Here is a 14,966-nt window from a genome sequence, read left to right on the forward strand (position 1 = left end):
ACCCACCCGGTCACTGTACTCCGTGGCCTGGGGATTTCCGATCCAATTCTCTCAGTTGGTCCAGGGGGCCGCGTCTGGTGGGCGTGCCAGCCGCCGCGGCTTGAGGGGATCGCCTGCCCAATTCTGCCAGCTGGCCCGGGAAAGAGGAGGGGAGGGACTCCGGCCGCTTGCCACCCCGCCCGGGGAAGCCCGCGCCCCTTGGCTATCTCACTGAAGCGGGTTCTCCCAGCCAGTCAGCCGTTCCAGGATGGGGTATGCTTTCTTTTTGATCTTTGTCGTGGCTCTGGGAGCTGTTCTGTGTCGTTTCTACTCCCCTAGTAGCTGTTCTGGAGGAGGAAAGGTGCGGATGGCAAGGCTGTCGAGGACGGTGGCGGAGGAGCCGGTGAAGGAGGAAGAGGGCACGGTGGTGGTTGGAGAGCCGCTGGAGTAGAAGGAGAAAGGGAAGGATAAGATGGCGGATGGAGCGCCGCCAGAGCGCAAGGCGAAAGAGAAGGGCAAGATGGCGGCAGGAGTGCTGCTGGCGGAGAAAGAGGAAGAGGAGGGGTAGATGGCGGCGGGAGCGCCGGTGGAGAAAGAGGAAGAGGAGGGCTAGATGGCGGCGGGAGCGCCGGCGGAGAAAGAGGAAGAGGAGGGCTAGATGGCGGCGGGGGCGCCGGCGGAGGAAGAGGAGGGCTAGATGGAGGCGGGAGCGCCGCCAACGGAGAAAGAGGAAGAGGAGGGCTAGATGGCAGTGGGAGTGCCGGCGGAGAAAGAGGAAGAGGAGCTCTTTCTTCTTTTTTAATATAGGTGTTTAGGGCGATATAATTTCCCTCTCCTCACTGCCTTTGCTGCATCCTATAGGTTTTGATATGTGTGTTTTTCTTTTAATTTATTTATTAATTTAAAAATATATGTGTTTTTATTGTCATTTGCTTTGAGATATTTACTAATTTCTTCCTTGACGCACTAGTTGTTTTGAGTTTGTTGTTTAGCTACCATATATTTGTGAATTTTCCTCTACCTATTATTGATTTCCAACTTCATTCCATTATGATCCAAGAAAGTGTTTTGTATAATTTCAGTCTTTTTAAATGTATTGAGACCAGCTGTGTGACCCAACATGTGTTCTTTCCTGAAGAATGATTGATGCAAGCATGAGAAAAATGTGTAACTTGCTGTTGTGGGGTGCACTGTTCTATAAATATCTGTTAAGTCTACTTCATTTATCATGTTATTCATTATCATTTCCTCATTGGTCCTCTGTCTAGATCAATTGATGAGAGTGGTGTATTGAAGTCTCCAGCTATTATGGTAGAGGTGTCTGCTTCTCTCTTCCGTGTTGTCAGTGTTTGACTTGTGTATTTTGGGGCACTCTGGTTTGGTGCATAAATATTTATAATTTTTATTTTTTCTTGATGAATTATCCCTTTTATTAATACATAGTATCCTTCTTTGTCTCTTTTAATTGTTTTACATGTGAATTCTAATTTGTCTGATATTAGTATAGTTACTTGTGTTCTTTTCTGGATGTTGTTTGAGTGAAATATCTTTTTCTAGCCTTTCACTTTCAGCCTATTTAAGTAAGGCTTAAGTCCTAAGTAAGTCTCTTTTAGACAGAATATAAATGGATCCTGCGTTTTAATCCATTCTGCCAGCGTATGTCCTTTGATTGGGGAGTTTAGTCAATTAACATTTAGTGTTATTATTGTAAAGGAAGTTCTTCCTCCATTTTGTTCTTTGGATTTTACATGTCATATCTTATTTTTTTTCTCTCTTTTTACCCTGTTATATTTACTGTTAATCTTCTTTTTTCTGTTATTCTTCAAACCTGTCTCTCCTGTCTTTTCTTATCTGCCTGTAGCACTCCCTTTAGTATTTTTTGAAGAGCAGGTCTTGTCTTGTTCATGAACTCTGTCAGTTCTTGTTTGTCTGTAAATATTTAAAACTCTCCCTCATTTTTGAAGGGCAATTCTGCTGGATATAGAATTCTTGGTTGGAAGTTTTTCTCATTCACTGTCTTAAATATATCATTACCACTGTCTTCTCGCCTCCATGGTTTCTGCATTTAGTCTTATCAAGTTCCTTTGTATGTGTTGGATTGCTTTTCTCTTGCTGCTTTCAGATTCTCTGTTCATTTTTTGGCATTTGACAATTTGATTAGTCAGTGTCTTGTAGTAGGGTATTTGGACCTATTCTCTGGGATACTCCACACTTCCGTGACCTGTAATTTTATGTCTACCATAAGAGTTGGGGAATTTTCAGTGATTATTTCTTCAGTTATTCTTTCTGCTCCTTGTCCCTTCTCTTCTCCTTCTGGGACATCCACAACACATTTATTTGTGCACTTCATATTGTCATTCAGTTCCCTGAGATCCTGCTCATATTTTTCCGTTTTTTTCCTGGTTTGTTCTTTTGTGTGTAGAATTTTAGATGTCCTGTCTCTAGTCCACTAATTCTTTCTTCTGCTTCTTCAAATCTGCTGTTGTATGTCTCCATTGTGTTTTTCATCTCTTCTATTGTGCCTTTCATTCCCATAAGTTCTGCCATTTGTTTTTCAAGGTTTCAGTTTATTTTCATTCAGTGTCTTCTTTATATCCTTTATTGCTTTTGCCACATTGTTGAATTGATTTAGATTTGTTTGAACATTTTAATTAGCTGCTTCAATTCTTCTCTCTTATTTGAGGTGTTCGTTTGTTCCTTTGGGCCTTATCTTCATGCTTCCTAATATGAGTTGTGAGTTTTTGGTGCTTTCTGAGAAACTGGTTTTCTTGATTAATTTATTTTGAAGGTCGTTTTCTCTCTTTTGCCTAGGGTTTTCTTGTTGGTTGGCGTAGTTTTCTAACTGTTTTGACATTCGGTTCAACTTATTTTAGACCTCTAGCATAGCTTCTGTTTAGCTCTTCAGAATTTTTCAGCTCTTATTTTTCTGATTCTTGACCTCTGTATATGAAAGTTTTTGAGATTGCCCTTTTTTTCTGTGGCTATTTCACCCCAGGAAAAAACTCTTTTTTTTCCCTCTTCCTCCTCAGCAAATGTTGATCTAATGTTTGTTTTGTTTTCTGCCTTTATATGTTTTTAACACTCCTTTTCTTATCTCTACCAACTTTTACTGGGAGGTCTGGCTCTGGGAGGTGGGGCTCCCCAGATAGAATAGACCCCAGTCAGATAATCTCACACAAGACAGGCCCATGACTCATGAAGGCCCTGCCATCAGTATCAAGGTTCCCTGGAGATGAGACTCAGCAGGGTGACAATCTTTCCTGTGTGGCCTCTTAATTCTGTTCTTTTCCAGTCCTGCCAAGCAAACAGTGCTTGGCAGCCCACTTGTCTCCACAAGCAGTAGTGCTGTGCCTTTAATTCTCAGCAGACCCTGTCCCTGCCGGGGGCATGATTGAAATAGAGGCTGAGATTGAAGGCATGCTTAAACTATTCCTGAATTCCAGCTCCTGGGGTTTGAATTCTCTAAATAATAATCATTGCCTGTACTGGGCCTTGCCACCCCCCCTCCACCTCCTTTTTGTTTTGAAGGGGGTTGGGTAGGTGCTGCTTTTCAGATCTTTGTTCCCTGTAGGCTGGAAATGTTACAGGCTTTTCTCCAGCCCCTCTCTCCTACCTGTTGGAAATATGTTTGAGACAGGTTGGGCTCTACTTTTTGTAGGTTGAAACTGTTGCATGTTTGAGACAGAGGTTGTGGGGCTGATTTTTGTCGATTGAAACTGCTACTGATAACCCATCCCCTGGAATCTAAATTCTCTGAGTAAGTGCCACAATTTGAGCTAGTTCTGTACCCCTCCAACCCTTTTCTTGGAGAAGATTAGCCCTTTAGGGAACTGTCTCCACCTGGTTAGTTACTTTGTCTCTCAATCATTCCTTAATTCTTATACCCTTGCCTCAGACAGGGCTGAAGGCAAGAATGTCTGCTGCTTTCATTAATGGACTGCTAAAATAAAAGATCTGTTTCCAGAACTGGTCCCTACCTCCTGGGTTTCCTGGTAAAGAGTTATAGTTGGCACCTGGCTTTATGTGCCCCTTTACTTTACAAGTATTCAGAATACAAGAATTTCTAGTATTCTGAGCTTAGCCAACTTGTGAAACCTCTGTTTTGTATTTTTTCCTTGTCAGCCCATACTTCCTCACCACGGGGGCGGGGCTAATAAAGATCTCCAGGTTTCTTTCTTATATGCATTACAGATTTATCTGCGCTCAGAGCTGTTACTCAGCAGTCTGAATTTGTTAATCAAACCCACTTTGCAGCCTGGTTGAGCCTCCCTTCCCTTCTTCCTAGTAGAGAGGCTTCTCTTCCCAAAGTTAGCCTGCTGTGATGGTGGGGGAGGGGAACCAGCCTCCTCAGCATGGAAGAATTTACTTACAGTTCTGTGCTGTGATTTTTCAGTCTTGGCCCTCTACTCATTCCAGATTGGTGTATGATGTGTGGCTGGTCCCAAACAGTTGTTCCAGAAAATTCCTGCTTATTTACTAGCTGGCCTAAAGGATGAACTAAGTTCCATACCTCCCTACACTGTTGCCCTGTTTGTCAATAACTTTTGTGGCATACCTGATTGATATAGGAGATGTGTTTGGACATCATTGTTTACTTGTTTCAAATTCTGTGTTTCATTTGAGGTTTTAATTTCTTCCTTTGGGCCATATTTTCCTATTTCTTAGTATGATTTGTAATGTTTTGCTGGTATCTAAGCATCTGATTTTCTTGATGAGTTTACTCTGATGTCAGTTTCTCTCTCTTGCTTAGGGTTTTCTTGTTGATTGACTGTGCTAAAGCTTTTTTTTGACACTTGGTTCAAATTAGGTCTCTTTAGCTGATCAGATTTTTTCAGCTCTTATTCATCCGTTTCTTGCCCTGAATGTACAATACAATTTTTGAAGTTACTCTGTTTGTACAGTTGTTTCACCCTCAGGAGAAAGCTCTCTTTCTCTTGTTCCTCCATGAATGTTGATCTGTTCTGTTTTTTTTTTTTTATTTGCCTCTTTATATTTTTTATACTCATTTTGTTATCTCTAGCTTCTTTTACCTGGAGGGCTAATTCTAGGAGAAGGTTCCCCTGGAGAGGACTTCCCAAGTCATATTCAAAGCTTTTCATATTCAAAATAGGTCCAGGGACCCATGAAGGTATTATAGATTGGTTCCAAAGTCCTGTGGGGAGGACACCTGAAAGGATGGCAGTCTTCTCTTTTATGGCTCCCTAAATTTCTGCTTTTTTGGCCTGCCCAGCAGACTGTAATTTTCAGCCAGCTGTTTCCTGCAGTCCTAAGGTGGTACTGTGCCTTTAATTCTCAACTGACTCAACCCCTGTCTTGGGTATGGTTGTGACAGAAGCTTCCACCTGCTTTTTGCCTGGACAGGTTGAAACTGTTGCTCAGGACCCAGATCCTGCAATTTGAATTCTCTAATCAAAAGCTGCAAACTGTGCTGGTCCATTCCCTGCCATCCCATCCACCCCCACGCCCCACATACCCACCTACCCTTCTACCTACCTTCAGTAAACTGTTACCTGCCCACTCCAAGAAGTCATTGTGTCTCTGAATCAGCCCTGCTTCCAACAGGCTTCTGGCTGTTTCTGTTTTGGGCGGTTTGGAACTTCAGCTGTCCTTGTTGCAGGAACCTAGAAATCTGAATTTAATAATCAAAAGCCACAATTGGCGCACACACACACACACACACACAATTGGCACACACACACAATTGGCACACACACACATATATATATACACATATATTCTTGGGAAAGAAGACTTCCTTTCCAACCAGGTAGTGGCTCCTGAGGTGGCCTGCCTCGCCAGTGGGAGACGAGCACCAGCCTCTGCAGTGTAGAGAGATCTGCTCACAGATCTTCACCCCAGTTTATCAGTCTCTTCCTTCTGTTCTTCACTGAAAGACAAACTGAATCTTAGAGCTCCTTGTTCTGCCATCTTGTCTTCCCCCTTTCTTGATAACACTCAAAAAACTAGAAATAGAAGGGAACTTTTCAGAGTTGACATCATACTTGATGAAAGATTTAAACCTCCTTAAGATCAGAAACCAGACAAAGATACCTTCACCATTGCTATTCAGTATTGTACTAGAAGTTTTAACCAGGTCAGTCAGGTAAGAAGGAAAAATAAAAAATATCTAAATTGGAAAGTGTGATAGTTTGAAGCTGCATGTACCCCAGAAAATATCATGTGTAGAAGAGTTCAGCTAATCCATGCCTGTGGGTATAGATCTATTGTGGGGTGGGACTTTTTGGTTATGTTATTTCAGTTGAAATGTTACTCATCTCATTCAAAGTGGGTGTTAATCCTCTTGCTTAAGTCTTTATAAGAGGACAAAAGAAAAAAGGCCCAGAGAGGTTTAGAATGAAGGACATACAGAGGGTAAGGGAGACAGAAGCTAAAAGGGGGAAATGCCCAGAGAAGTTGAGATAGTAAGCCACTGTAGCCAGAAGTTGAAAGCAAAAAAAAAAAAAAAAAACCCAGGAGAGAAAGACCATCAGACAGTACGGTGCATCTTGCTTTCTCACAGAGGAGTCCAGACCAGTCTTCAGAGTTCAGGTATCATCCTGTTGATGCCTTGATTTGAACATTTTTTACAGTATCAGAGCTATAAACTTGTAAGCTAATAAATCCCCATTGTAAAAGCTATTCCATTTCTGGTATACTGCATTTCATCAACTTTAGCAAACCAAAACAGAAAGGAAGATGTAAAACTATCTCTGTTTGCAGACTGCCTGATTTCATATAGAGAGAATTGAAAGGACTCCACAAGGAACTAATTAATGATTTCAGCAGCGTGGCAGGGTGCACGCTCAATATACAAAAGTCATTTGTACTATATACTAGCAATGAGCAACCTGAAGAGGAAATTAAGAAAACAATTTCATTTACAATAGTCTCAAAAAAATATATATATATAGGGACAAATACCTTGTGTGCTAAACTGTATAAAACACTGCTCAAAGAAATTAAAGACCTAAATATTTTAAAGACCTAAATAACTGGCCAAACACCCCACATTCATGGATTACAAAACTTAATGTTGTTAGGATGTTGATATTACCCAAAGTGATGTACAAATTTAATGCAGTTCTTAACACAGTTCTAGCAGTCATTTGTTCAGAAATGGAAAAGCTGACCCTCAGATTCATATGGAGAACTGCAAGGGACTCAAATAGCCAAAACAGTTTTTAAAAAGAGCAACAATGTTGGAAGAGTCACATGTTCCAAGTTCAAGTTGAACAGCAAATCTACGGTAATAAAAACAGTGTGGTACTAGAATAAAAATAGACATAAATCAGTGGAACATAATTGAAAGTCTAGAAATAGATCCACGCATCTATGGCCAATTGGTCCTTGACAGTCAAGCTAAGTTCATGCAGTGGGGGAAAGAATAATAATCTCTTCAGCAAATTGGGAAAACTGGATATCCACATGCTAAAGAATGAAGTTACATCCATACCTCTCACTGTATACAAAAATGAATTCCAAATGGATCATAGACCTAAATATAAAAGCAAAAACTGTTACTCTCAAAGAAAATAATGTAGGGGCAAATCTTGCAATTTGACCCTGCATTCAGCAGTAAATTCATAGATGTGACACCACAAGCACAAACAACAAAAGAAACAATAGATAAATTTGACTTCATCAAAATTAACATTTGTGTATTAAAGGAAATGTTGAAGATAGCGTATAGAATAGGAGAGGTTAGTTGCAAACTATATATTGGATAAGGGCCTAGTGTCTGGCATATGTAAAGAACATATACTATGCAACAACAGAAAGTCAACCCAATTTAGAAATGGGCAAAGGACTTGAATAGATATTTTTCCAAAGAAGATATATATAGAAAAAGCTAATAAACATGAAAAGATGCTCAACAACAATAACTGTCAGGAAAATGTAAATCAAAACCACAATGAGATACCACATCACACCCATAGGATGCTATTTAAAAAGTGGGAAAAATGTGACAAAATGTTAAAATGGGTGAATCTGGATATTTGCAAGTAGAGAAGAAGAGAGTTAATTGATATGGAGGAATTCTCCATAAGGGTGTCCCCCCCAACCCTGTATGAATTTTGAATTATTTTTGCAGCTGTCTTTTATAAATTTGAAATTAATTGAAAATAAAAAGTTTAAAGAAAACAGTGAATAATAGGGTTGAAGAGGATACAGAGAAATGGGAACTCTAGTGCATTGTTGTTGGGAGTGTAAAACGGTAATAGGCCATACAAAAAAGAATGACATTGTGAGGTATGCAGTGAACTGAATGAACCTTGGGGACAGAGTGTTGTGCAAAATAAGCCAGAAACAAAAGAACAAATATGCTATGGTCTCTTTCAGAAAATACTTAACAAGAAAATTAGAGCCTAGATTGTACGCTTTTATAATAGCCATACTTAGTCCGAAGTTGTAAGTGTATTTCTACATTCCGAAACACTGAGCTATATGTATATAAACTGGTATTTCTCTGAAACATAGAGTATCTCTTTGACACCAAAGATTCAGAGCTGGAGTTCTGCAGGTCTGAAAGTCAGCATTGCTATATACAGTAACAGTTAAATTAACCAAAAAAGAGATCAGTCTTTAATTAGAGTTAAAAACGAAGCCGATCTGGTTGGGGCTAAGATAAATCAGAATGCAGAAGCAAAAGATGATGGTGTATGTACTCTAGAGCTTCACCTACCGTATGAGACCAAAGGCAGAGTGGTTTACTGTGTCTAGAACTTAAATTTTGTGTAACAAAATCTAAATCAACAAAGCTGATTGTGTGCATCTGTTTGTGTCTGGATAGCTCATTTAAACAACCCAAACATATATGGAGCCCAGAACAGGAATGAGGTCTTGTAATTCTGTAAAGCTTAATATAATACCCAGAGATATCGAAGACTATGGTGGGCTGATAACTTAAAAGTATTGGTAGAGTCCCTTGCGGCAATGGAGAAAAAATATTAAACTATTAAATTTAACCATCTGGGAAACCTCTAATACTTTCTCAAACATTAGGGACACCCAAGAAAATAGGCCAAGACTTTGATTTTTGAGGCTTGCCCTTAACAAAACTTATTTCTGTGGTGGAGAAGCCAAGACTACCTATAATTATGCCTAAGAGTTGCTTCCAGGGAACCTTTTTGTTGCTTAGATGTGGCCTCTCTCTCTCTAAGCCCAATTCTGCAAGGAAAATTATTACCCTTTCCCCTATGTGGGACATGACATTCAGGGGTGAAAGTCTCCCTGACACCGTAGGTCCTGACTCCCAGGAATGAGCCTGGCCCTGGCACCAAGGGATCAGCAATGCCTTCTGGACTGAAAAGGGGAAAAGAAATGTAACAAAACCAGGTTTCAGTGGCTAAGATTTCATATGGAGTCAGGAGACTATTCTGGAGAATACTCTTATGCAAGCTTCAGCTAGATATTACTAATGGCTGTGGTTTGCTATAACCCAACCAATACATTCCTGTTAATCCTGTAGAACACTTGGGGCTCTGAGACTCTAAGTTTCACATACTAAGTTTACTTTCCTGAAGCATATAACCTCCAAAGGGTTTCTAGGCCAGATAAGTCCTGAAACCTAGAGGGGCCAGCCTCTCCTGGAATATAAGCTAATTCCGTCCCCCTATCCTGTATTGTTGACACCCTTTTCAATATGAAAAAGTTAGAATGAACATAGCACAAAGACCCCTAGAGACTGGGAGTAGGATCAAAGGAGGAGTTATAACAGAGAAGACAGGATTTAACAAACAGTATGACTACTGAATCATTATAATATTTCTTTTAGCTTCCAGTGTTTTGGAACAGCTAGAAGGAAAAACCTGAAAATGTACAATAGTAACCCATACTAAACTTTGAAATCCGTTCTGTAACTACTTGGCAAAATGTACTTTGAAAATTATTTATTGCTTTTTTTGGTTTATGTGTTATCTTTCACAATAAAAAATGTTTAAAAAATTCATCTATCAATTAATAAGTATAAAAATATGAAGCCATAAAATAGGTGAATATTATTAAACATGGGGTTGTGAATGTTTTTCTAAAGATAGCATGCAAGTTGGAAACCATAAAGATAGATAGATATGGTTATAAAAAAATGCAAATAAACTTCTCTATTGAAAGAGGCATCCTAAAAAATATTTGCTATATATATGATAAGATTGCCAAATAACAATAAAAATCCAGCATGGTCCTTTAAATGTGCATTTCAGAGAAACAGTGAATACTTTTGTTTAATAAAAGTATGTCCCATTTTTGGGGGGTGGGTGGGAGGGGGTGGGAGGGGGTGGCGTGCATGGTCTGGTAAGTGGATCCTGATTTCCTGCACGGAAGGCAAGCATTCTACCATTGAACCACCTGTGCACCCTGTCCCTTTACTTCTTTATCTGAAATTCAAACTTAATTAAATCTTCTTTATATTGTCTGACAACCCAAATATAAGTAGTCTTTTAATATAGATAATTCACAAAGAATTTTTGTAATCATTTAAAAAATGAGGAAAAACCGAATAGAACAATGAATAAAAGACACAAGTAGACAAGTCACAAAAGAAGAAATGTCAATATCCAATAAATAGGACAAAACCATTCTCCCTCACAATGAAATAAATGCACATAAAAACATCTGGGAATTGTAATGTTTTTAAATATTGACAAAATTCAGCGCCATTGAAGGGCTTGAGGAAACAGTTATTTTTTCTCACTGATCTTGAGAATGTAAATTAGTACAATATTTCTAGAAATTAATTTGGGAATAAATACCACAATATTGTGAAGCAGTAAACAGCACTGAAATATATACCTGAATATGTTTAAAGGGGAAATATAAGATTGTATATATGATAGCAGAAAAAAAAAAACCCATGAATCTACGCCATACAGGGAACTGTAAGTTAAGCCATGGACTTTAATTAATAGTACAGTTTTAAAATGTGCTATCATAAATTGTAACAAATGTTATAAATATATAAACAAATAAAAATGGTGCAGCCAAAGTAGAAAGCAAAATGGCAGTTCCTCTAAAAGTTAAGCATAGAATTACCATATGACCCAGCAATTCTACTTCTAAGTATACCCAAAGCAGGTGAAAACAGGGTCTCGGGTACTTGTACACTAGTGTTTGTGGTAGTATTATTCACAATAACCAAAAGGTGTAAACAACCCATGTGTCCATCAACAAATGAACAGATAAAACAAAATGTACATGCATATAATGGAAGAGTATTTGCCTGTTAGAAATAATGAAGTTCTGAGGCATGCCATAAAATGGAAGAAGTTTGAAAACATGCTCAGTGAAACAAGACACATACAAATATTGCGTGATGTTACAAGATGTCTAGAAATAGCAAATTCATAGTGGCAGAATGTAGATTCGACTCTTCTAGAGGAGGGGGAAGGGGAAAAGAGTGATTGCATGTTTGGTGGATATGAAGTGTTTGTAAATAAAATTAATTAAAACAGTTTTCAGTATAACAAAGTGTACGTTAGGATGATGAGGAGTCGGTTCATTCTTACACCTCCTCACCAAAACAGATTTACTATGAAAATAATTTTAAGGAATTACTTCATAAATTTTTGTAGACTTATTAAGATGTGCATCAGTCAGCACTAGTGCAGAGTTTGAACATCACTGAATACTGATTTAAACAACTTTAATCTTTCTTTAATTAAAAAGAATTTGTGCATTAATTCTGCTCCTGTAACCCCTGACATACCCGAAAGAACACTATGTAATAAAGTAAGGTTAGATTAAAAGCAACCAGAATATGAAGATTAATTTGATTACTTGTTTCACTAAGACTTACAGAAGAAATATGGTAGTGATCCCATATGAAAACTGGAGACTTAAAGGATTAAATTAGCTTCTTGGAAATTTTTATTCGTTATTTTATAATAAAACACTTTTTTTTTTTAAATGGAGCAAAGGTGCTTTGTAAATCTTTTGGAGAGTACATTTTGAAACATTCCTGCCATAGACCATATCTAGTCAGGCCCAATAAAGTGGTTTTCTTTTGTACTTTGTTGAAGTTAGATTTCCTTCTGGCTTCAATTGGTTGAGCTTTTATGTTTGTCACTGATTTCACTGAATCAGTGTCATGCAGAAAAGTTCTGATGTTAACAATTCAGTCTTCCTTCCAGCCTCCTTTTCTTTTTTAAAGAGTGTATTATTTTAAAAAAGCACCTGTATAGATGTGTAGAAATGTTTACATTAGATAACCTATCTTCTGCCATTTTATCCAGATGTCTTGGTAACACCATTGTCTTGCACTGTGATAACTGGATGCTGTCTATGTGGACCCAAGTGTTCTTTTGTACTTTTCCATAGTGTATAGTATAGACATAGTGAGGTTTATGGGGATTATGGAGAAAGTCATAGCAGCAGATGATACAGAAGAGACTCACATCAAATTGAACTAAATTTTTATTTGTAAAGAGATGCTAAGGAGATCTGAGTCTCTGTTGTGTTTAATCTCAAGAGATTTTTTCTCAAGAGTTGTTGGCTTTCTTGGTTCCTGGGTCATTTTAAAAATTTTTCTTCCAAAATAGAAAGAATAATATAGAATAATGTTCATTTCTAGCATACAAGCTTTTTGCATACCTTCTAATGTTCTTTAAATGGCTTCAGTGCAGATAGATTTTAATTAAGAATGAAAGCTTTGAATCTGTACATGAGAAAACATATTTTGTACAGATTTCTGAAGCAACCATTGGAAAACTCTAACTTTTACAAATGTGCAAAAGTTACCAAAATTAAGTAATTTTACAATTGAAAGGCTTATATGAGCTCTTGTTCTTTTGTTGGCTCACAAATCTTTGTATTACTTAAGTCAGAATCTTAGTATAAAACAGTCAAGGAAATTGAGATTTGATAAGATGGAAACTTGACATTTTCATAGGAAAAGCAAAACCAAAACATTCTGTTTGTTTTTTTATGTTAGGGGCCAGATCCTTTCTTTCCAGTTTTTTTTTTTAACTGGAGCTTTAATTTCTGTCATGGCTGAGAAATTATAACAGCATCTATTTTGTAGCTCTAGGTACAAAATATTGATTGGATAAAAGCTAGTTGCTAGCATTGTTGGGTATAGAGTAACAAAAAAAGGGAGACGATCATAGATAATGACTTTATTTAAAAGAGGTACATAATTTTGTTTGTAACTCTTTTCATTTTAAGGTACTAAGGGTCTGTTGTCTCAAGCAATTGAACGCCTTTCAGTTCCTGTTTTACTTGACTTATTCATGACAGTTTGGCACTAATGACCACTTGACTGCTCTGGCCTATATGTTGTACTGTTTTCCCTTGGTAGTTTTCTTTACTTCTGACTATTCCTCTCAAAGTTTCTTTGAGTATGTACTCTTACATATTCCTCTTAGTTATGTTCCTCTCAGTTCTGTCCCCAGCTCTCTTTCTCATAATGCTCTTGTACATTTTTTTAAATGATATTACTCAGTCTTGACATTGATGTCTGTACTAACACACATCCTGGCAGTTCTGTATCTGCTTGACATCTCAGTCTAAAACAAGTCAGCTTTCTCACTTGATTGCTGGACTTCCTCCTTGTTTATTTTCTATTGATGGTGGGCTCAATATCCATCACTTTTCCAAATAAAGAAAAGATGTAATTTTAAGTGAAATGGTGGCCATATGCACAAAAGAATTCATAAAATGTGTATTTTCAAAGGCCTTATTATTTTTTTTTTTTCTATTCTTAGGGTATGTGCAAGGAATGAGTGACTTACTTTCTCCTCTTTTATATGTGATGGAAAATGAAGTAGATGCCTTTTGGTGCTTTGCATCCTACATGGAACAAATGGTAAGAACAGGAGTTCCTTCCCTTAATTTTCAATTGTATGATCTTGTTATAGAAGATTTCTTTAGACATACATGATGGAACTGAAGGAAATTACTCCATGTCTCTTGTTTTCTTTAAATAACATTTTCAAGTCATTTCGGAATACTGGCATTGTTTTTAATACAAAAAGTAGATAGTAGGTGCCTGCAATACAGGAATAATCAGGATTTAATATCAGCAATTTCTGAGATCTTCTAGAGAAGGGCTATGAGTCATTGCAGAATATTGATGAAATAGATGAATTCAGTTCTTGTGAAGTAGTTAAACTTTCATATCTTCTGTTTCAGAGATAAAGCCCAGTCATACCAAGTAATATCCTTACCTTTTGTGAACATTTTGAATGTTGTCATCATAGTAACTGATTTTCCTCTAGATGTTTTTGAACTGTTTGTAATCCTGACACTTTCTTAGTAAATCACTGTTATTTTTGCAGAAACATCTGATTTAGTAGAGTTCAGCCATGCCTATATATACATATAAGTACAAAGAACATTTTATCTATATTCATTGGTAAATCTTTGAGACAGAATTTTAGGACAAAAGTATGGAGACAAATTATTAACAGGGAAATAAATTAGAAAAGTCTTTTCAGGTAGTCTGTTAGAAAAAAAAAAGCAGCTGAACTAAAGAGTAGATAAAAGCCTATGTAATCCAAAGATCTGACTATATAAGTCACTATTTTTCAAAATAAAACTAATATTCTTGATTTTTCAAGAATATGTCTTGCTTGCAAGGAGATAAAGACTTTGAATCTGTAACAATGTAGTATAGGATTTAACTAGGGCTTTTGAGATACAAATATAAATTTGCAAGTGGTACCTTTCTTTTTCCTCTTTACTTTTCTGCCCTGTTTTTCTTTCCCCCATTTTTTCCCTCTTGTTTTTTTCCTTTTGAAGTCTCTCTTCCACAGTTCCAACTCATCCTCACTTTTAGTCTTTTTCCAAATGTTTCTTTGGTAAGTTTTGATAGTTTTAAAGGATTCTTTTATTGTTAAATTCGTAAATATTCAAATTACTTAGTCCTTTGTTGTGAATTAATATTTTTGGATTATTTGAAAGGATTATCAGTTGCAGCAATCTGGCAATGTCATAGTTCATCTTCCTTACTTTTTTGATTGATTGATTGATATGCCTGCCTTCTTAGTTCCAGT

General features: G+C 37.5%; 1 protein-coding gene across 2 annotated transcripts in view; it reads left to right on the forward strand.

Moving 5' to 3' along the window:
- The window catches only part of TBC1D15 (TBC1 domain family member 15), a 116,652-nt gene that overhangs the window by 92,263 nt on the left and 9,423 nt on the right, over nt 1-14,966 (forward strand). For both annotated transcript variants that reach the window (XM_077111446.1, XM_077111447.1), the window contains one exon: nt 13,677-13,777. In XM_077111446.1, the coding sequence (XP_076967561.1) occupies nt 13,677-13,777 (101 nt within the window). The remainder of the gene's footprint in view (nt 1-13,676; nt 13,778-14,966) is intronic.

Source organism: Tamandua tetradactyla, chromosome 7, assembly GCF_023851605.1.
Source record: "Tamandua tetradactyla isolate mTamTet1 chromosome 7, mTamTet1.pri, whole genome shotgun sequence".
Classification (NCBI taxonomy): Eukaryota; Metazoa; Chordata; class Mammalia; order Pilosa; family Myrmecophagidae; genus Tamandua; species Tamandua tetradactyla.